Source organism: Haemaphysalis longicornis, unplaced genomic scaffold, assembly GCF_048455015.1.
Source record: "Haemaphysalis longicornis isolate Haplotype H1 unplaced genomic scaffold, Haemaphysalis longicornis Haplotype H1 scaffold_2, whole genome shotgun sequence".
NCBI lineage: Eukaryota > Metazoa > Arthropoda > Arachnida > Ixodida > Ixodidae > Haemaphysalis > Haemaphysalis longicornis.
In genome coordinates this window covers 161202529-161225816 of record NW_027526295.1, presented here as the reverse complement: position 1 = coordinate 161225816, position 23288 = coordinate 161202529, and the positions used below count along the sequence as shown (strand labels likewise).

At 45.2% G+C, this 23288-nt stretch overlaps 1 protein-coding gene across 1 annotated transcript; it reads left to right on the top strand.

Annotated features, from left to right (window-relative positions):
• Nucleotides 1-1935: 1935 nt before the first annotated feature.
• Nucleotides 1936-21405, top strand: Gprs (speckle type BTB/POZ protein). The gene is made up of 8 exons (XM_077698527.1): nt 1936-2956; nt 3979-4346; nt 4834-4987; nt 6884-6995; nt 8265-8422; nt 11196-11327; nt 12264-12517; nt 16901-21405. The coding sequence occupies exons 2-8, from the start codon at nt 4162-4164 to the stop codon at nt 17070-17072; spliced, it is 1167 nt and encodes a 388-aa protein (XP_077554653.1). The 5' UTR covers nt 1936-2956; nt 3979-4161; the 3' UTR covers nt 17073-21405.
• Nucleotides 21406-23288: the final 1883 nt, after the last annotated feature.

Below are 23288 nucleotides of genomic sequence, written 5' to 3'. Positions count from 1 at the left end.
TTATTGCATAGAGCATTCGCTTCGCTTGCAGAATGCAATAGTAGATGTATGCCTACAACCTTGTAGTGACCACCATTACCCCAGAGAGCAAACTGCATATTCCGGTGATGGAAGTGTTTATGGGGAGGAAAAGGCAGCGGGGAGGGAGGCAGTTTGCACAATGGTATGACTTTGGTACAAGATTTCGTAGTCCAACCTACAGTGGTGCAATTTATGCACCGGAAAATATGGTGTACAGTTGCTGTTGTGGCTGCTATTGTTATACCCGTCAAACAGCCTGTAGAAAAACTTCAGTGAAAACTCCAGCGAAAAAGTTTACTGTTACTCGCCAGGGCCGAGTGTCATTTTAGCATAAAAGGGCGATGAAGACAAAATACAATTTGGCTCAGTTTGAGAGAACTGTCCTTCGGTAACTCTCTCAGCACCATTCCAGCCATGGAAGACAATTTTTAACTGAAAAATGGGGAGAAATATAAAAACTTTCCAAATTTGCACTACAATGATGTATTCTTGGCGGGAGTGAATTTCATATCGGCCAACACTAAAAACATGATTATCAATGTGTTAACTGCAAGCCGGCATTCAACCAATAAACGATCTAACGGGAGTAGAGGCTTCACTGCAATGCCCCGTCATGTTTTTGGGGGGTGGCTTAGGTCGACAACCACCGGCTGCGCAAAAGAGACTGCGTGTTTTCTTTTTAAAAGAGGGAAAAGCACTTTTTCCAATGAACCCAATTTCTATTATGCTTTCACGTCCCCGTTACGTGCCTTCAATAAAGAATAAGTTTACATTTAAATTCTAGGATTGGAACACCAAACTTGTGACAGGGGTGTCAAAAAAATTCATCAGGCTTTCCACTCTGTGAAGAAGTACGAGCAGCAGGCTGCGGTGTGTTTTACCTTAATCGACGCATCTATGCGCACAACAACACACGTTGATTTCTAATTTGCGATTAAGCGAGCATACTTTCTAGTTAATTAGCTGAATGGAACTAGGAAAGACCGGACTTTTATTCTAGGGGACAAACACTGGAGTGTCCATTTCCTTCCCGTAGAAGCCATGTATTGGCAGCAGACGGCAATTCCACAATATTGGCAACCTCACTGTGAACTACGTAATAAAGGTCAAATAAACTTGATGTAATATTAGGGTCATCATAGTGGCTAATTGTCATATAATTTGATATTTGTTTCGGTAACCAGTTACGTTTTCTGCAACCATACACCCTCCTTAGACAGCCATGTATTCAGAGCAGATGGGAATTCCGTAATGTTTACAACTGCACTGTGGACTAATCACGAGTGAATAAAACTCTGCATAGAGTCGTCTTAGTGGCCAGTTTCAGTATGATTTTTTCCGAGATACCTCCTACATTAGATTGAGAGCTATGGAGCACTCGCAAAAAACTGGAGACATTTTTTCATGTGTGCGCGACACGTATACTGACGTGCATCAACCAGTTCCAGAGGGTAGCTATGTACAGCTTTGCTGTAAAATTATTCCATATGTGGTAAATAGAATGTTACTATGTTATTAACTACCCTGTTTTGAATAGTGCTCATTTGTGGTCTATCTGGAGTCTGTTGCACATTTTGAAATAGACAACAAACCAGAGGCATGTGAAGTAATTTTGTTCTTTTAACTTGTAGTTATCGCATTTACCTGCTTGACTTGACTCTGTGCAACAGCTCCTGACTTGTAGCAATTGTTTGCAAAAACGTTTCTTAGGCCAATTCGCGCATCATTTTTCGCGCCAAGTCACCTTGTACGGGCTGTGTTACCCGTTCTTTTTTTTTTTTTTTTTTTTTTGCAAGTGTGGTCACGCCCAGTAGAGTTTTTTTTTTTTTTTTTTTTTTTTTCCCTCCTCTTGCTTGCTTTGAAGTGGTCGCGCGAATGAACCCTTCAGGTTTTAGCCTGTAGTAAGGCAGGCAATATGTGGTCAGACCGACTGAGTCAGAACCATGACAGGCGTCAAACGTCTCCCATTCTTTCGTGCCACTGCCGTGCTAACATTGAGTACTTCATATTACCCCCCTGCTGGCGGCCTTGAGCTGTTCTAGCGGCCTTCACGTCTCGAACGCTATATCGGTACATATTGCTCAAGCGAAGCAATCGCTACGTTTGTGGGACGTGCTCGTGCGCGCAGTGGTTTCAGGACGTCCGTTCGACGAATGACACTCCGCCGGCTCGATAATGTCAATACGAAATAGCGATCGGTCAGGCAAAAAAAAGTGGCGTTTGGAAATGCTAAAACTTTAATCAACATCCCGCGTAACTTAATTACGTTGTTACGCCCCTATCTTTGCTTTCATACGCCGCGGATGCAAGACCATCCCGCGCATTGAACCGTCTCCAAAAAGAGAAAGCTGACATTCGGGCGCTCGTTTAATCGATCAACGGCACGTCCGTTTCAGCCGCTCCAATCGAGTTCGCTCGCCGCGGTCCGCGCGTTTCAGTGTCCCGTTATTAGCGAGGCTTCGATTCGGGAACGGCGGTTCGCTCAGCCGTACAACCCGTTCTGCAGCGCATGACAAGCGCACTGTCGCGGAGTACATCACGATTTCCACTCGAATCGCCACCCAAATGGGCCATCGCGTACACTCCGCGGCGTAGTGCGGAGGGCGTCGTCTTCTGCGAGCAGACGATCGTGCGCGCTCTTCTGTGACATCTGTCGGCTGCTGTTGCTGCCTCCTGCGCGCGCCGGCGAGGCGCAGCGCCCATCGATCGATCGGGCCGCTGACGTTCCCCGAGACGTCGTCGACAGCCGCGATGGCGACGACGGCTTCGGCCTCGCGCTTCTACGACGACCACACGAATGACGACATCGCAATGGAAGCGACCAAGTTCTGAGTCCGCTGCGGCTGCCCCGATTGCGACGACGGCCCGTAGCGGCCACACGGAGGACGCCATGCCGTAGCCAGCGGCTCCAGCTGCTAGCTGCATCACACCCCCGGTGAGTGCGCTTTTGCGTTGCTTTTTTCTTTCGCTCTCGGGTGTGTGCTCGCGGGCCCTAGCTGGCTCATCAGGTGGCCGTGACCCAATGGCGCGCAAGAGTTCTTAGTTGCGTTGAAACGTACGACGAGTCGCGCGGTCGGGTCGAGTCGCATGGTCTTGTGCGCACTTGCCGCCTACCGCGGCGGGTCGAGTGCGGCACCCCGACGCATCGGGAGGGAATGAGGCTGCGTTTGCGGCGCGGTCACCTTTTTTTGCTCATGTCCGGAAAAAGCCTTGACAGGAAGGCAGTACAGAGCTTTGTGGCCGCTGTTCAGGCAAGCAAGCTATTAAAGGCAGCTTTGGCGTAGGTGTTGCATTGCCTAGAATAACAATAACAGTAATTTATTTGTTTCTTATCCGCGCAGTTGCGCCAGTCAGATGCAAATGTGGAAAAATAATTTTCGTCGCCTGCCTGGCTTTACACCTTTGTGTGGCAGTCGGCGAGGTTGAAGTATGTTAGCAAAAACAACAAAAAATGAACGTACGATATTAACGGTGGCGTAAGCTACTAGAGATGGCAAATGTTGTCTAAGTTAGCAGTCACTTTATTTTGCCGATAGCAATTCTGTTGCCCTGTGCATAAAAATGTGTTCCAATTCTTTGCTGTTGCACGTATATTGTGCGTGTTTGTCACTCTTGTCATTAGTGGAATTGCGTTGGTTTGACTGTGCATGGAAAAAATTGAATAGCCCATGCAAAGAGTACACTCTGCACATGGTGGGGCTATTCGAATTAGTCTCGGATTTACCACAAACTTCCAGACAGTCAGTCCGACATAAGTTTCTGCCATACATCTCTGTGGCATGGGGAATCCTAGGTCTACGCATGGACTATTGGCGGTGAGTCCGAGACTAAATCGAATAGCACCAGTGTTTGCTGCTTTGTTTTCTCCTTCATAGCGTGAATATTTGAAATTGAGATTTCATATGACTCGTGTTTCCCAAGCCTCCGACACATGCCCTCTCTCTTTTCTCTTTCCAGAGCACCTACCTACCACACCGAGTAGTGTTCCTTAGTGTCAAAGCCCACTGACACCCTCTGTTAGAACAAAAAAAAAGGGGGGGGGAGCATTGGCAAGAAATATTTGAAAGGGAGAAAAGAGTGAAACAAACAAAAAAATACATTGGCCTGTAAGGTATTAGCGTTAAAGCAACGAACAGCAGAATGTCGGAAGACCTCGTGGGTTCTGAAGAGGAGCCGGACTACTCGGTCTTTGAGAACAAGACTGGCCTGGCTGAAGACATGAAGTTTCTGGCGAGCATGCCAGAGCTTTGCGATGTAACTTTTCTCGTGGGAGACACGAGGGAGCCGGTCTGTGCAGTCAAGGCCGTGCTGGCAGCACGGAGCAGGTAACGCCAACGCAGCACTCCTCCTCGAGGGGAGGATTACAAGCGGCAGTGGCAGCGGGCGCTTCATTGCGGGCCCCCGCCTTGCTGCTGTCGCTTGCTTTGTTTTTTTTTTGGCCTCTTTGTTCTGTCCCTTTACTCTTTTGTTTCTTGGTATGTCACGCATTTTTGTTTCTCGCATTTTTGGGAGGGACGGATTGGGGTCATTTTCGTGCTGTGTCTGAGAGCCTCGCCTGAGAGCGTGCTAATCAGTGCCGGCACGCCCCAAAACAAAATTTTTTCATTGAAAAGAAAAACAAAAACAAAGAACCCTCGTTGGTGATCACGTGCTGATGAGGGGTGGCTCGTATTTTACTCTGTTATGTTTTGTTTGAACAGGGTTGACGAGTGCAGCGTGCCTCTGTCTCTCTCGCTTCTTGAATGGTGACTTCGGGCTTTTTTTCCTTTTTCTCCCAACCCCTCTCCTTCCCTGCCTCTCTCATCCTTGAAGGGTGTTTCACAAGATGTTGTATGGCGGTTTCCAAGGGACCCCAAACCGTGAGCGTGATTCGTCTTCGAAAAAACGGGATCTGAACAAGGAGACGAAGCTGAAATTGTTCTTGAAGAGAAGCAGCGAGCCAATGTTGAACATACAGTTTCCCCAGGTAAGTGCCGTTCCCTGGAGTTTCCTTTTTGGCGCCACTCTTATTGCCTACTCCGTGAGCTTGTTTTTAGAATGGAGTCACTGACGGGGACCGTGGGCAACACTGTCTTGCATAGCTGCGGGCGTTTGTAAGGATTTTTTAATCATTCAGAAAGGACCCATAAGATCACTTTTTTCTATGGAGTTCTGCTATGAAAGGAATTGGTTTATATTTTCCCTTTGTACTCTAGCCATGGCATCTATGGCTTATTGTAGGGTGCAGGTTACTTGAAGTCAAAAATCTCGTTAATTCCACAATTTCAGCATAATTGGAGCTCCCCAGGACAGTGCTTTATACAAAAAAGGACTCTTTAGAATTGCTATGCTGGCACTAAACATATTTCGCTGTCACTCCTTCTCCTGTCCAATGGGGCCAGCGCTTGTATTGTGTGCTGTCTCCTGTAATATGGTGCTGTAAAAAAAAAAAACTGCTTTGCGCTTGGGTATGAGTAGCAAATAGCCTGTGCTCTGATGAGCTCCCCCAAGCTTCTCTTTGGTCAGGGATTTTAAGTGCAGAGCACTTTAGGGGCTTGCCTTGTTGTCGTAGCTCGCTCGCTAGACCCAAGTAGAGCCCCGTGGCATTCCGTCGTAGCCGCTGTCGTCGGGGCATAACCCAGAGGCTTCGAAAGCCAAGTGGTTTATATAATCATAAGTGTTCGAAACTCGTGAACCGCTGGTGCTTGTCATGCATCTTCCCGTTGGTTAGTGGAAAGAAAACTGCATGTTCATTTGAGGCGAAATATACGTAATTAACCGGCAGTGCCCGAGTTCATTTAGTTAAGAATGCTCGTTAGGTTGGTTTTTACGATGGTAAGTGAAAAAAAGTGGCAGTGCAACGCCGGCACGTGCGGGAAGAAAAGCAAGCACAAAAAGAACAGAACTCCCGCTGGCGCAGTTTCAAGCAGGGGGTGTGCGAGCACTGCGTAGGTGGGAAATCAAAATTGCATTGGGTGGTAGCAGTGAGCAGATAACGGCACTAGTGCCCATTATGGCGAATCACTGCTCTGCACTTCCGACAGCTTTTACATTGGGTGGAACATCTAATTTTCCTCCTCCCCCCCCCCTTCCCACTCCCTTAATCATATTACCTTGCATTGGTCATTATGTTAGAACCGTCACTCCGACCATGTTGACCAAAGAAGTAGCCTATGCTTCCAAAGGTGCTTCACATGCGCTGCAGTTGGTTTTAAAATTCAAAGTGGGATGAAAATTAGGACAGTGTCTATCGAAGCCTGCGTAATGTTGGTTAGTTCACAGAAACGTCAACGGCTAGTGGCACAGCCTCAAGGTTTTGAAACTTCACCCGTGAGCACTGATTTTAAACTCCCTACAACAGCCGTGCACGTATCGCAAAATCGGTGGTTAAAATTTTTCCGGCTTAAAAAACGCATATTCTACTCTGGGTACCTGCCCCAAGCATCGCGCATCTACTTCGACCTCTTTTGCGTGTTGCCCAAGTTTCTGACCAAGTCTCCCTGAGACAGTGTTCAGTTTCGATACTATTGCTGTAGCTCAAGATAGTGTGGTTATTTTAAGTAAAGAAAAATCTGAGCAAGAAAGATGCTGCATTCAAATGAGTCTCACAATTTATTTCAATAGTTTGTTAATTATTATAATTTGAATATTATATCTTCATCTGAATTCCTTCCCAGTTGAGAATGATTAAAATTTCGCTGGCATTACCTGGCAGGCATTGTTGGACTAAATTCTTATATGAATAACTTGTAGCCCTCTTAAATTTTGTAAGTATTCTTTTTTAATCCTCAAGCTATGTTGAATGCTTTAGTGCGCTGCAAAGGGGCAATGATCCTATCATGTTTGCTGTATTGACGGTTGGAGTCAACTTACTTTCTTTCAGCCACAGACACATCAGACTTTGATCATAGAGGAGTTTGAGCCTGATGTGTTCAGGCAGCTCATTGAGTACATCCACACTGGCTGCGTCACTTTGCAAGCCAGGACCCTTCTGGGTGAGTCCGCACTCTTTCGTACTTCAGTTGATTGTTTTCAATGATTCATGAAGTTTGCACGTTTTGGTACATTTGTATACAGTCCCTGTTAGTTTGCGCTGGGTAAGCCTCCTTTGAAACGTCTGCAGAAACTCTGTGGCTGGTGAGGTTCCGGTTGTAATGAGGACTTAGTTGTAGCTTGATGGATGGTTTTCAAGACATTGGTTGAATAGAGCTAGGTTAGTTTAGAAATAAATTATAGCAGGCATAGTCGTGTTGCATTGTGGATTTTATTGTTTTAATCCAGCCAATGCAATGCAAAAATAAAACCCCTAGCCTGTGGATTGAGATTGCAATTGCTTTCTGAACAAATTATGAAATTTATGGGGGGGGGGGAGATCTGCAGCGAAAGGCCTGAGATCAGTGCAGTGTTGCGGTTTTCTGCTTCTCATAGAGCCGTGTCACGCGTGCATTCAGCTTTTACATTTCCTTGAGCTGCATGCATCCTAATGTATCTTTTTTCCAAAAGAAAGTGCGGGTGTTTCCTAATCACAGTTTTGAAAAAGCGAATCATCTGTTTATAGTCTTCATATGCAATGTCATATTGGCAAGCTGCTTGTGGAGGCTGTGTTTTCAAAAAAGTGGTATAGTATATAATGGCTGCTGCAAAAAACTTGCTTAGCTAGCTTCTTGTGTATGGGAAGAGGATTTATCCCTTGCTAGTAACAGTTGTCCCCACAATCTCGCTCACTTGCCAGCTTGAGCCTTTTGATACTTTAACGTGCATTACACTTTCAACCGAAAATGTGGCTGCCGTGGGCAAAACATCTTGGGTGCCTTGTGTACGCGTGCAACCCGTGGCCTCCGAGGGCAGAACTGCGGGTCAAGAAAACAAGCGAACTTTGACTTTAATATGAATTTCTTTAGCAAAAAAAAATTACCCTTCACGAAAAATTTAACCTCCATTGCGAGTAAATTTCACTGTTGCATGGCTAGACAGTCCTCCCATTTCTTTTTTTTTTAACCCGAATCCTCTGCATTACAATATTACCACATGGTGTAAAGAGATGTGCTAAATGCTTACTACGTAGCCAATAAATTCCACTTCCAGCATCAGTTTGGGGCCCCAAGAATCACCCAATCAGCAAATGTGGTGTTAGTGCGGGATAGATAATGAGGCCGGCTGCCACAGGCTGTTGAAGAAAAAAGAAAAAAAGAGAAACAAGTCTTGGCTGCGGGAGAGTGTTTTCCAAATCCTCCTGAGCTGTTTTTCGCCTCGCCCCTGTTTAGGCCTGATGAATGCGGCGGACTATTACGGCCTGGAGGAACTGCGGAAGGGCTGCATGGGCTTTGTCCAGTGCTGCATTAGCGTTGACACAGTGTGTGCCCTGCTGGCGTCGGCCGAGCGGTACATCCAGTACAAGTGCACCAAGTCACTTGTCCAACGGGTGAGCAGCCCCTTCCTCCTGCCGGGGTGGGCCGAGAATATTGCAAGTGGTACAGCACTACTTTATTACAGCGGAAGCTTTCTTACTGGGACCGATGGCATTTTGTAAAAAAACTAAAGTATTTCCCCCTAGACCGGTAGGCCGACTGAAAAGCTCTGATAACATTTCTGGACACGCAGTGCATGCATGAAACCAGGCTTTATTGTGCCAAAACGGTTACTTGAAAATTGTGAGAAAAGAGCGTTTCTAGACGAGACGATCATACCTGCCAGGTATCCCGATTTGTCCGGGAGACTTCTGAATTCTGACTGTTTTGTACGATTGTACGGTCGAAACGAAAATCTCCCGAAAACGCACCCATGTTTGGCCAGATCTTTCTCCCTGTCCGAACACGTTGCACCGAAGCTACCTGACAATACAATCCAATGTTACACCAGTTGACATCGTTATCACTTATCAGTGAAGAGCTTAAAAAGCGTAGTCGGTAATGCGCACAGGTCGAACCGGTCAGTACCAGTGCAATGATGGATGCGAGAAGCCGTTGGGCATGGGAAAAAAATCGCACCCAGTTTGGAGCTTCGATGTCTGACAATCCCCGGTCAAGTTCTTTTGGCAAAGTGTCGCAAGAGCGACCGTTGTTACGCTCGCGAGTATTCGCAGGACTTTCTGACAACTGCGGCGTCAGCTACGTTGAAAATTTAGCAAGTGACCAGTGGTGTAGCTTTTTAGCATTTTGAACGAGGTAGTTCGGTTCCTGCTCCGTTGTAGCGAAAATAAAAAGGCATCGATAATATTCCACTCTGTTGCTACCAATTCGCCCTTCAGATCTCCCTAATGTCGTCCCGGCGAACCTGGCAGGTATGAGACAATACACGCATCGATCATGAAGGAGGAGTACAATAGTATACCTTTATTTTATAACTACGAACTGGTATACATGTAGATTGTTCGTATATGCGTCTAATTAGTGCACAAAAAATGGTCACATGGGTTCGCTCTTTGTTTGTGATTTGGGTCTTTGAAGGTTTGACAATCGGTTGGACGCGGCTTCAGCGAAGGTTGGGCGCTCTTTCAGCTTTCATGCTGCTCTGAACTTTTTTTTGGAAGGGATGGTAATTTTTGAGTGGGATGGTGCAAGGCCGTGTTGGGAAAGGGAAGGTTGGAAGGGTTAGGTGTGGCTCACTATGGAAGCCTCATGAGTGAAGCTCCGTAGTGAGCTAAGTGTCCCTGGGGTGTTGGTTCATGGCCATTGCATGCTCGACAGGAGGGGTAATTCTGGGCGGTCTTCCTGCTGTGATGGGTCAGTAGCTAAGCGGCGGCACTGCTGAGCACGGGGTCCTGGGTTCAATTTTCGGCAGCGTGGTGGGAGAGATTTCAGCACGTGCTGGGATCCCCAGGTAGTCTAAATTGATCCGTAGCCCTCTCCAGCGCGGCATGCTGCATAGAATGAATGCAGCTTTTCGAAACCCTTGTCTGAACTTTGAGTCCTGGGGCTTGTGGCATTTGTGAGCTTATCTTAGCATGCCGCAGCATTTTTTTTTCCTTTTTCTTTTTCTAGTTTTAGTATATCAACATGGTCAGCTTGCTTTCTGCATTGAATTGGGTAGGCCTTTGTGTTTGTGAAGCTGAGATGGCTATGAACATGCAACCGTTTTCCATCTCAGTAATGCACATCATAGGTGAGATCACTGTTGTTGTTTTTTTTTTTCTCACAGACACTTAAGAATTGAGGATTTGGTAATGTGCATTGTTAGAGCAGAACACACCCAGGGTACAAAAAAAAACACGAGCAAGAGTATAGCTGTCCTGACCATATGTGTGGCCGCTGTATGCTTGGAATTCAGTTGTCTCTCGTTAGCTCAACCTCTGTTAGTTCAATTTTATCACTTTATTATATTGAACTCTGAGGTCTCACAAAGCTATGAATGTCAGCTTCAGTTAGTTTGATTTTTCACTTAATTCAACCAGATGCTAACTAGTGATTTCACCAGGGTCAAATTGACAGGACCTGTTTGTGTAGGATTCGGCATTTGCAAAAGCAGAGCCTGAACCTAACCATGCAGTGGTTGAACATTTGACCAACAATTTGTCCCAATGGTGACAGTGCTTCTGCTCTGCTTAGTCCATCCAGTAGGTGTTCCATTTCACGAAACGGTGCTCTGGTACACCTTTCATACCATATGCTTGAATTATCAAAAGACAATAACAAAGAATTACAGGTTCTGGTACTTAGTTTTAACTCGGGGTGTGCTTATGGAACCTTGCCTGTGTCTGCATTGGCCATGCCTTTGCATGTGTGACCTTTCTTTGGCTTAGCATTGCTACAGGGGCAATATTATATACTATAGTGGTACTAGTTCTCCTAGTTCGGGTAATCTGAACAGGTTGTGCTGTGTCCCAAAAGGGCTCCTGCAGATTTTATTTAGTTTGACCTGGCTCTTTTTTGCCTGTTGTCAAAATGACTTTTCTCACCCAATTCCTTGTACTGCGGCATCAACGACACAAAAGCCTGCTAAAGACTGCAGCATTTGTCCAGTAAAACCCCCAGGCTTCTTCATTTGTTCCATAGACCAGCCCTTTGATTCTAAAGGAGACGAGGCCCAGTAATCGAAAAGAATGAGCAATTAAAAGGCGCGCAGTTTACTACATCTCAGTTCTCTGAGCTTGAGCATGAACTGCGGTGCCCATGTTTGTCGTGTCCATTTTGTGTGCAAATAATGTGAGAGCCCCTTCTCCCCCCCCATCCCCCTCTCTCTCTGTGTGTCGGTTGCAGGTGCTTGAGTTTGTTGACAACCATGGCAACGAAGTGTTGAGTCTCGGCTCTTTCGCCCTCTTGCCCGAGCATGTCGTGAGGCTCATCTTGGCCCGTGAAGAACTGACGGCCGATGAACTCACCAAATTTCAGGTGCCGACCATTTTTTGACACTTCCCCAGTGCGTGCAAATAACAAATATGTAGTTCGGTTGGCTTCAGGGTTGAAGGTGCCCTTCTCGTAAGCTGTGCAAAGGTGCTACGGTGTTCACAGAGCTTGCAGGGTTCCTAGAGACTCGGGTAGGCAGCGGTAGAAAGGCAAGCAAAGGGGTACATATATTTATCTCTTGTCGATTGGCAGATAGTGCAATCTGACGATTGCCATGAAATGTGAGTAGCGTACCAGAAATGAAGCTATGTAAAGGCACCTTCAAACAGTGTAGTTCTTAACAGGAAGTACTGGATTTAAATACGAAGTTTAAATTGTCAGAGATAACTTTAGTCAGCGTTTGAGAAAAAGTTGCAAAGATATTTCATTCTTGATGGAAAAAAAATTTAAACAGTTCTGAGATATGCAAAATATGTACGCACTTATTAGGAAACAGTTCAGCTAGGTCGGACAGTTCCTTAGCTAGGAGAAATTTCTCTCGAAGCCATGTGCAGTGGCCAAAGCAGTTCCTCGTAGAGCGCCTAAGCAGACAATGCAGGCCACTGCATAGCTCCATTTTGTATTCCGCATCTGGATCCCCTTTTTTGGGCAAAGCACTGCCCAAGCGGCACCAGGTAGTGGCATGCACAGTTAAGGATGAAATCCGTGCTACCATTTCTGTTCCTGAGCTAATGTAGTACTTGTATTTGGGAAAACTTGGAGCGCGATTCAACAAAGACGACAGAAAGGCGACAAACACAAGCGCTTTGTCATCTTTCTGTCGTCCCTGTTGAATCCCGCTCTAAGTTTTGCCGAATACGCACCAGCTTGCCCAACAGTGTGTTCTAGTGTAGTACTAGTGGTGACCTAAGAGTGCTAAGTCACTGGGGTCTTTGAGAACGAGTGTTGTTGAGGAGACGACTGCCCTGTTGATGAACCAAGGCGGCGGTGCACTGGAGCAAGCGCTATTGCGACACCATGCCGGAGGCGGAGCTGCGGGAGGTGATGGGCAACTTCTTGGAGTGCATTGAGTTCTACAAGATCCCCGCAGGCATCATCATGCGCGAGGTGCACCCCCTCGGAGTGGTGCCCGACCACGTCATCATGAACGCCCTGGCCTTCCAAGCGGACCCCTCCAGCGTCGACATGAACAAGATCAGCTCGCCCAACCGTTTCCGACGCTCGACCATCTTCAGGTGGGCGGGCCTCCTTGCTCTGCTCTCCCTCGTTACTGCACCGCTCCGCACCGCTCACACCACACTGGCTAGTAGAAGTTCACCCGCTCACACTCTGCACGGTGCATCAAGCAGTGAGGATTTCCTAGCAGTGACTCTGTTGGGAGAAAGCAAAGTTTCGTGGTGGCAACAGGAACTGAATGATTTCCATATTAGCGTAAACTGAGATAAATTGGTCTAACGAAATGTCGAAGAAAAAAAAAAGAAAGAAAAATGAAAAACACGGTAAATGGTGAACTGTGTAACGCCCTGCATTTCCACAATAATGCAGATTTTGGGAAAGTTCCACCTGTAATCGTAATAGCGCAAGTGGGGATAATTGGTCAGACAGAATTTAGAAAAGCCCGATAATTTGGCTGTAAGGAACTCGCACTCAAGACAAGTGGCATAAGAATACCACACATTAGTAGACAATTCTCTGAATTTCTGCAGAATTTTTCGGAAAGCGATCCCACGTTAGCAAAATTTGCTGCAAGTTCAGTCAGCATTTTACCTACCTACCCATTTGAGGCTAACAGTGTCCAAACAAAAAGTGCTTAAATTCATTTTTTTCGGACTTGCAGTGTGTAAACTTTTGCCACAGCACTTTTCATGGCTGCTGCAATATTTGTTCACAAAAAAGACCGTGCAGCAGGCAGTCATGGAGGCAGCCTCACAGCAACACTACCAGGGTGCGACACATGGTAACTCATGGCGCTGCTTTGGCTTGGGCTATGCTAGCCCTCTATCGCTGAACAGCGAACATGCATTTGTTGTGTGCGTGGCAATTGGCACGTTTGCTCTCGGTAAGATGCCTCTGCCATCCCAAAAGTGGAAGCTTTTCTCGCTGTAGGATAAAGCAGCCATTATTGCTCAAGTCAGTGACCCAAGTGGAGGAAGGGAGGATAGCAACAACGAGTTTGAAACCGCCTGCAGCTAGCTCTACCATTTTGAAAAGCAAGGGTACCACTCTTAGATGGCGCACAAGGGCAAAACAGCACAGTGACGTGGACATCAACAAAGCGGTTGGTTGCTAACTTACGTAGTTTCGTGAACAGCATTGGAACAACGAGGTGCCACTGTCCAGCAAAGCTTGTCAACAGAAGAAGCGTGACTTCGCTTGCATGCTTAGCAATACTTGGTGCCGAGGGCCAAGGAGAAAAACGTGCAGAGAAGGCGAACCTGCGCTATGTATTTTTGGATGCGTTTAACACAACACCGTTGTTCTTAGGTGCATACAATGACTAGCAATAAACCACTTCTTGTAGTGTGAGAGCTGAGCTGTGAAGCTGCTCCAAGGTAATGCTCGCAAAGTAATATTAACTGATTTTAGGAAATAAATTTTCATTTGTGGCCAACTTTCCCGATGTTTATGTTTTATTCTCGTGACAACGAAATTCCCGCAAAAATGAATTTTTTTACTTTCCTGGCGGTTTTATTATTGGGGGTTCGACTGTACTGTGTTTTACATCGCTCACACTTTTTTTTTTTTTTTTTTCTCGCATCTGCACATGCACTTCTTTTTTCTTCTGCAAATATTGGCCGGAAATTTGCACATTCTTGCAAACTGAAACCACAGAAACCACACCAATGGCCGGCCTGTTGTCACCAACACTGCACAACGACGATTGCATGATTGCACCAGCAAAGCATAAAATAAATTCAGCACTCGGCGAAGCACAAACACCACGATACGGAAAGAGAATGCAGGGAAAGCAATTTGGCTTTCGCACAGAACGAAAGCAGCCAGCTGCTGCAAGCTGTTACTTTAGCTGCTTCAGCGCTGTCCTCCTGCTTGCAAGCCAAGTGGATTTTAGTGCGTGAGCATTCTTTGGCGAGTACCCCCAGAATTTGTTTGTAATGTAACAACAAAGCGTGGCACCATACACCTGCAAAACAAATGCATAATGAGTCGAATTAACACGTTTTATGATTATAGTAGTGCAAGTGTATACGATTGGTACAAAACAAATGCATAATGGGTTGAATTAACACATGTTATGATTATAATAGTGTAAGTGTATATGATTGGTGTAACCTGCAAAACTAATGCATAATGAGTCGAATTAACACGTTTTATGATTATAGTAGTGCAAGTGTATACGATTGGTACAAAACAAATGCATAATGGGTCGAATTAACACATGTTATGATTATAATAGTGCAAGTGTATATGATTGGTGTAACCTGCAAAACAAATGCATAATGAGTCGAATTAACACGTTTTATGATTATAGTAGGGCAAGTGTATACGATTGGTACAAAACAAATGCATAATGGGTCGAATTAACACATGTTATGATTATAATGGTGCAAGTGTATATGATTGGTGTAACCTGCAAAACTAATGCGTAATGGGTCGAATTAACGCGTGTTATGACTATAATAGTGCAAGTGTAGATTGGTGTATTCACAGTCAAAAAGGATGAATTGAGAAATAAAAAGAAGTATAAGTGCATGACACGATGCTGCCCATAGGTAACACATTTTTCTAGCAAATTTCCTTCAAATGAAAAGTAATGTTCCTTCAATGGCATAACAGTGTATTTGAATGTACATCTGGCAGTTGCTGAAGTTTAGATATAACAAGTGGCTTCAACACTGGTGCCGTGAATGTCGGAGGTCGTGAAGTCAATTGTGGTAACCGCCGCACGGTTGTGAGGTAAAACCTCTAGGACTAAAAGTCTACACTTTTCCCAACCTATAAGCCACCCTCAAAGCTGTTACTTTGCGAAGTTTATAACGGACATTCATTGAGCATAGAAAATGCTTTACAAAAGGGTAGCACAGGAAGGTGTCCGGCTGTACTAAACAAGCTAACACTGCGTCATGAGTGGAGTTCCGCCAGCAAGGAATTGAACGTATTGTTATGTTTTTAGTGGGTGTGTTGCTAGTACTACGACCCAAATATTATTTTTCACCTAGCCTCTGATGCTCACATGTAATGGAAACATATTGAAATTGAACAATTGGACAAGACATATTTTTGGTAGCATCATCTCCTCAAGCTTACAGACAGCCTTTACTCTGCTGCACCCTGAAAATACCATAAGATGTAGTGGGCTCATTAGCGTCTGCACGTTTGTAGGCCAACCAGTGAAGTTTTTGGAAATGTAGTCAGTGTCAACGTAAAAAAGGTCAAGTGTAATTCAGATACTATCTCACATTTTCATCCCCATTTTAACGAGTATTTTTAAATATTGCATTCAAATTGCAATAGCACCTGTGCATGCCAACTTTCTCATACGATATATCACTCATCAAGCACTTTGTTGTTGCTTTCAATTGCCTTTTAGGAATAATAAAGTGCTTGTCAACTTGCCTATTCAGAAGTGCACTTCAAGGGTCCTCATCGTTAAGTCATGTAAAAAAATAGGTTTGGTTGTATAAAAAATGCGCCCAAATAGTAGTTTTTAAAAGGGCACTGAACTGGATTTGTGAAAGCTTTAAAAGGGCTAGATTTTACAGTTTTACTCATGAAATTCATTATTTTAGTGGACGTCCGCCCACTTAGTTTATGTGTAATTGGTGGCAGAAAAAAAAAAAAAAACTTCGTCTCGCAAACTTGACAATGGTCTGTCATAGCTCACGTCAGCAAATTGGTGGAGATGTTGCAAGGGAAACAGCACTTTTGAATGAGCACGCTCTTCTATCTGTAAAATGCGCGTGGAATCGGCTGGAAAAAAGCTGAGAACACAGCCTACACATTCTTGACTTTAATCTGGTGGGGCAACAAAATGTTTAAAGCTTTTTTCATGGCCCTTTTATTACAACTGCAAATAAGGTTGAAGTTGCAAGACCGGTTGAAGAAAAAAAGTGCTGTCTTCTTATCCCAGTGGTCACATTGGCCTTTGCAGGCACTCTGTCCTGGACAAAGGTCTTGCCACAAAACACGGTGCTAAATAGGACATAGGGACTGGCCTAAGGTCTATTTATTTTAAGCGGTAATTATGTATATGTGTACCAAAAAACAATGAGTAAGAAAAGGGGCTTACTGGTGAGTAGAAGGGACTGCTACTTATGAAGTTTCGGATGGGGAGGTATAGTCTTAGATGCAAGAGGTAAGTTACATTATGCTAGCCGCTATATCGCAGTAGTCTCTCCTTATAGATCATTTGCATCAGTCTGTCCTTTTGTGTGGCTACAGCTGTTGGTAGCCAGCTTTGAAGAACATCTGTTCCCACACGCTCTTTTAAAAAAGCCTGCCTTGCAAGAGTGGATCCCTGACGTGCACTTCTGGATGTGACGTAGTTGTCGTCGTCGTTATTGCGCACCCTGTTGTCGTAGCACCGCGCGTTGCCCGGTAGCAGCACCTTGCACCGTCGTTGAAGGGGTGTCCCTGTGGGGGTGGGTGGCGGAACGCAGCGTGTCGCCCCTCAGGTCCATGTCGATAGCCGACCCGTCCCCGGGCAAGCCGCCCGAGAGCGACAACCAGATCAACGCCGAGGTGGACAAGGCCAACACCAAGACGCGGGGACGGAGCAAGAGCACCTTTACCCGGCCCTACCGGCGCAGCAAGACCCTGGCCGAGAGCTAAGAACCAGGGCACCGGAAACATCGCCGTCTTACCCTGGCTGGGAGCTAGGAACCAGGGCACCGGAAACATCGCCACCTTGCGTTGGCGTCGCAGGGGCCGAGTCGTCCCCTTGTCATCTTTCCTTTCTCTTATTCTGTGGCTCTCACCTTCACATGTCGCAGACGCAGATTCTTGTCATTGCTGCCACTGCTGCTGCTCTGTTGTACTCTAAAATTCTTGCGACAAAATTCTCACCTCCTTGATAAAAATGAGGCACGTGTGCGAGGTCGTCACTCAGAATCCTCTCCCAAGGCGTTATTAGATGAAAGGGGTGGTGTGGATATTGTTGAGGAAGCATTTGTTGTCCTCTGGCTTTGGAATGGCTTTTGGGGTGTAGGAAAATTTGACTCCAGAGAACAAAGCCAGTTGCTCGATAGATAAAACGCACTAACCACAGTAGAGAGGCTACTCTGAACACATTTTTTTTTTCTCAGACTTGTGATCAACCAGAGAGTAGGTGTGCCTTGATCGGTCATAAGTGCGCAAAAGCAGCAGCTGTAGCAACGGGTGAACCTTGCACCACGGTGAAGCACCAGAAGCAAGATGTCGCTGAACCAGTGGAAACCTCGATCAAAGCTGTTCTGGTGTCAACCTCTCTGGAATTGGGAGCTGGTTCAATGTGCCCCGCACTGTCACACGCGAAGGGGCTGGAGGCAACTGGCTGCTCCTGTCTCTCTTCGGGACGCACATTATTGCGTTTTCACGGAAAGCCGGGCCGTGGGTGGCACACTTTCAAACCACGGGGCCTCCTTCGAAGCAGACCCAACAAGGCTGCAGCGGAAATGGAAGAGTTGTACATCCCTGTTTCTCTACGTTGCTTATCGGAGTGTCGTAGCTTGCTGTTGCTGCTACCGCGTATATAGACAGTTCAACTATGCATGACCAGGTCACAGTTGTCGTGCTGTTGACCCCCTTACAATGGCCAGCCTGTTTTTCTGTTTTTTCGTTGGATATGGCTCGTAAAGCAAGTGGGTGTGTATACTACGTGTCGTTTTACCCAAGCCCAAATCCTCTGTTTCGGTGTACGTGTGGGGCCGTGTACTGTCGTAATGGGCTCCTTGCGGGTTAACGCATGTATGCTGCTAAGGGAATGGTAGGAAATTTCACAGTGGCGTTCTTGGAAAAATGTTGAGCTCCGCATTTTGGATGTTATGTTAGGGAAAGGGTCAATTTCTTGTGCACTTGGCAATTCATGCAAAGGACCTTCTGTCATCTTTCTGCACATGTGTTTTAGCAAAACTGGTCTCCGGAAGAAAGCAGTTATCGTAATTGTGGGCTACGTTAAAGAGGCTGTTTTGCAAAAAAAAAAAAAAAGACATTTTTGGGGGTCGTTGGGAAAGTCTATATTTTTATGATTTTTGCATTTATCACATGTGTGTTTGTACACACAAAAAAAGAATTTTGGAATCAAGAATTATATTACACAGTTGTCATTGTCAAATCTTGTTATAAATCAGTCGCAAAGAGGAGTGTCTGGAAAGGCCTACTGGCATCTGAGATCTCAAGCGACCATTTTTCTTCGTCGCGATAAAATACGTGATCTGTAACAGGAAATAAATCTGGCTGGTGAGCACTGATGTCAGCTGTTGTGCAACGCACGCTAGACCAACAGAGTCAGACTTTTAGTAATGAGCATGGTGACGTTTACTATGTGTACCTTTTAACATTTAAAACCCCGAGATATTTTGTAATGGAAGAACCCCATCAGCACTGTGGGCTTAGCAATGCCCATTGCAACAAAGCACCGCCTTTTTAATGGTGTTCCACTGCATCCCGCTGTGAAATGTGCACGTTCTGTGAGGGATATGTACCGCCGTGTGTCAATGAATGTTGTGTAAGTTGCCCAAGTTCCTCAGCGGACTCACGTCCCAGTGTTCTAAGCACGAGAATAATCTAACCTAGAAGTGGTGTGCTTGTTAAGTATTAAATAAGGACTGGGTGCCCCCCGCCACATCCCATTTCCCACCGCAATGATTGCTCAATTCGTGCATCTTTCTCCCGCTACTGATCTCGCGCGAAAACCAGCATTTGTTGTGTATATATACATAATATATATGTGCTTGAAACGTGCATGGCAAGGAACACGTGTGGTTGGTTGTATTGTCGTTAGCCCGTTACTGTCACCTGCACAGCTGTCGTAGTTTCTCCCAAATGCACAGCGCAGTATGTATTGCAGTCACATTAAAGATGACACGCGTAGGGCTTGGAAAAACGTTAACAGTTTCGAAATCCGTTGTTGTACCTTACGCTTACATTATCCCGGTCTTTTATCACTCAGAAAAAAAATATATATATACATACATATATGTACACCGGTTGTAATTTCTAATGCCTTAAATCGGAAAGCTCTTCAATATGCTGTGATACAATACTGTCCTGCAGTGTCTGCCATGTCTGCGGATGTGTTATCACTGGCTAGTTTTCTAGAAAGAGAGAGAGAGAGGTATATTCATATTTAAAAGATAAAGGATATATGTATATGTAATTATAGCTGAAGTGTGTCTTCCTGCCAGCATTATTGATTAGCCCTCGATGTGTTCAGACAATAGTAGTAGTCATATTACGTAGAATACGTATACATGTATACCGTATTTTTCAGATTCTAAGCACTCATCTTTTTCAAATTATGGAAAGCTGACATTTTAATGTTAACGTTGTTCACTTGTGAGCTTGCTCCGAGCGTTATGCGAGCAAAAAGAAAGAGGGATGCTTGAAGCTGAGAAAACACGGCGCATTCTGCTGTACGCATAGTCAATTCTTGGTACCAGTTGTATTTCCTAGCTCAGTTAGTTAGCAAGGACTGCCAGTGCAGTTCACACAGACAAGGACTCGAAAGTGATAAAAGTAGCAGTTCTAGCGTTACCCTCCCCGTACGTCTTTTTCGCTCTTTGGTGTTTGTTGTTAGGGCACGTAGAGAGCAAAAACCAGACATGTTTGTCCTGTGTGTGTGTGTCATATTGAATTGTGCTACGTATACAAAGACAAATTTGTCTTTGTATACGTAGCACAATTCAATATGAAACATCACCCACTAGCCCCATTCTACGTCCTTTTGAACTGTGTGTGTGGCCATTTTGATGTTAGCTGCAAGAAAGCTAAGCATAGTTTTGCAGCTGGTAGTGACACAAGTATCCTGGCCTATAGTAAGACTTGTCTTAGATTAATGTCACTTTGAATTGTGGCCTGGCCCATTCTTGGTTTCTGCAAGTTCAGAAAATCTAGCGGGCAGTACTTTGTAGTTCTACGAGCTTCTTGCACGACATGGATGTCTTTGCCACCCACATTATCGTATGCCAAGGGGCACACTTCTTGCACGAGACCTTTGTTTTTGTACACACAATGTATGACATTCATGTTGGGCACCTTGCTCGCTTTGAAAAGAAACTTTTAAGTACTTTCAGGCCCATATTGAATGCATCACTCAATCTGAAAATGTTAGTGATCATTCTATAATCATTACAGCAATTATAGTTTGCACAAAACTTGAATTTTGTTTTGTTTCTGGACAACAACCTTGTTAGGTTCATTGAGCAAAAGTTGGCGTAAGTGTTTTCCTGTGGTACTTCAATTCAAATTCAAATACAGCTTTAGCTGTATGTCTGCGTACACGGCTTGTAATTTAAGCATATGTTCAATAATGCTTAATGCATACCGCTTGCCCTGTTCTTGTAAGCTCATTTGTGCGCTAGAAAGAAAATTTCGTAGTGGATATCACAGTCGACATTGACAAGCACGTACGGATCGCATCAATATTGTGGCTCTGACTTTATTCTGCCGTGTTAGGAGAAGATTAGTGTTTGCTTTGCATTTTGGCAAACTGGTAGCAGCAGCTATTGCGAGAGAGGCACAAAAAATTGTGTGCTGACGTGTTCCTTTAGAAATGTCGTGGCATTCCTGAAGTTTGTGTTGTCACCACGCATGTTATTGAAATGCAGTACTAGTTGCGTCACCGTGTTGTGTGCTGTGTTACCTCTTCCATTTGAGAGCGTACCCCGTCTACAGAGTCACTCCGTTAAGCATTCGTGCAGGATGTTAGTGTTCAATGAGTAAAGCATCCAAAAGATTTAAAAAGTCATCCCACTGTTTTGCAAAGTCAAACCATTTGTCAGTCCATAAGGGGCATGCTATGTGCATGATGCGGTTGCTGCAATGCACGCCGTACCTCTATTGTTCCGCCCTTCTTGCACCCTCTGCGATTCATGTGCACCGCAATTGCCGTGCCCATTTCCTTCTGTCTTCGAGAAATGTATTTTTGTAACAGTGATAGTAACAATAAAAGTGTGTTCATCAGGGCTTCTTCGCTTTTCAGTCGTGCACTTCTGGTTGCAGCTGTAAGGCAACGAAAACATTCCAACCGTGACATCTACAATTTACAGAATCAGCTTGTGTGTGCTGAACTGAATTGTACAGTCGTAGTTCGTGAAGTCCATATAGACTATGCATCACAAATAGCCACATTCAGACAGCTCCACTCAAGCACTGTGGGGTGGCCGGCTATATTGCCTCTGCGAGTAATATTATCAGAGCTGTAATCTGGAACGAAATTGTGGACTCTGAGCTTAAATTCTCGATGCTGCGTGACTACTTTCACTTGAGCACACTCCGTAATCCGGCTCTAGCAATGTGGCCTTCCATTAAGGCCAGCTAAAAGGCTCCACCGAGCACTAAAGATCATAACTTTTTATGGCTGCAAAGTGAGGCTGTTACAGAAATGGGTGTTGTGAATTCCTTCCCATCTGCATTCATACTGCCCCAGATGTCTGCGAGGCTTTGCTGGATGACCTGGCTGTTTCTCGACAATGGGGGTGTCTATTGCTCCTGACAGCTCCGGGCTGTGAGCTTTTACTAGTTACTATAGTGAGCAGCTGTATCCCTTCATTAGAACCAACATGACATGTGCCCACTGACCCACTGAGAGAAGTTGGCAACGGCCATTTCATTTGAGAATATAGAAGTAATTGAAGAGTGTGCAATTGAACACAAGCGTTTCGAGATAGGATTTGCATAACACGACCTTTTTTAATGTGACTGCTGTTCTCTGATTTGGGTACCCAAAAGGAGCTCATGTTTTCATTGGCTTGCGTCAAAACTCTACAGCGCAAAATTCAAATAGCTGAGAACTATTTCAAGCACAGTCCTTTGTACTACGTGTTGCAATGCCTCTGAAAGGCCTTGGGTTGACAGGAAAAGAATGCAGGCAGGGGGAGGACCACGGCACTAGCCTCAGTTGCTTGAAGTGCACACATCACCCACACTTTCTCTCAAGGAGGCAAGGGGAGCGTCTAGATTTTGTGCAATTTTTCAGCCATGAAATTTGAATGAGAAGTTTGTAAGGTGACCACCGTGCTGGCATGGCAGTAAAGGACTTGAAAGAAATTGGCACAGAATTTTAGTAGAATGCACCCTTTTTGTGAAATCTTGTAGCGAATGCAGCGGTATGTTATGCATGCTCTGCAGATGTCGTCCACAAAGACGCATAAAAAAAAATTGCATCGGGAACTTGAAGCTTGCAGAGGTAAGTGTCTAGATTCAAAGTTCAGGAGGGACCAGCCACATCATTTCCTGTGCTGACCAATTTCGCAACCTTGTTCCATGCATGATAGCCATGAGCTGTATCGCCTTTTACTTGCTTCCAGGACAAACACTAGGCAAATCAGTGCTGAAGAAATGTTTCAGGCATGTTCACAAACGGCCAAAATGGGCCGCACAGAGAAGATGGGAACTATCGCCCCAAGGTGGGCTAACTACGTGGTGTACTTGCGCTATGGCAACCCAGGATTGCAATGCTGAAGAAATGTTTCAGGCATGTTCAAGAACTGGGCCAAAATGGACCGCACAGAAAAGATGTGAATTGTCACCCCAAGATTGGCTCTTGGAAGAAATAGAGTTTTACCTATATACAGCGGATGGGAATTCAAAAACCTTTGCAACTTCATTTTGAACTGCCTATGAAAAGTTATCGTAAGTACATATTAGTCGTCTTAGGGGCCACTTATGAATCAGGAGTTAGTTTCTGCTGACATTTGCGATAAAAGTGGTTGTGCCGCAACCACGAGACAGTTTTGCCCATGCAGAACAAATATTCATGGAACCGTTGCCTATGTTCACCCTGAACTCTGAATGCTTCATCATGTCAATGAAAGAAACACATAACTGATGGGTTCAGGTCGTGTGCCA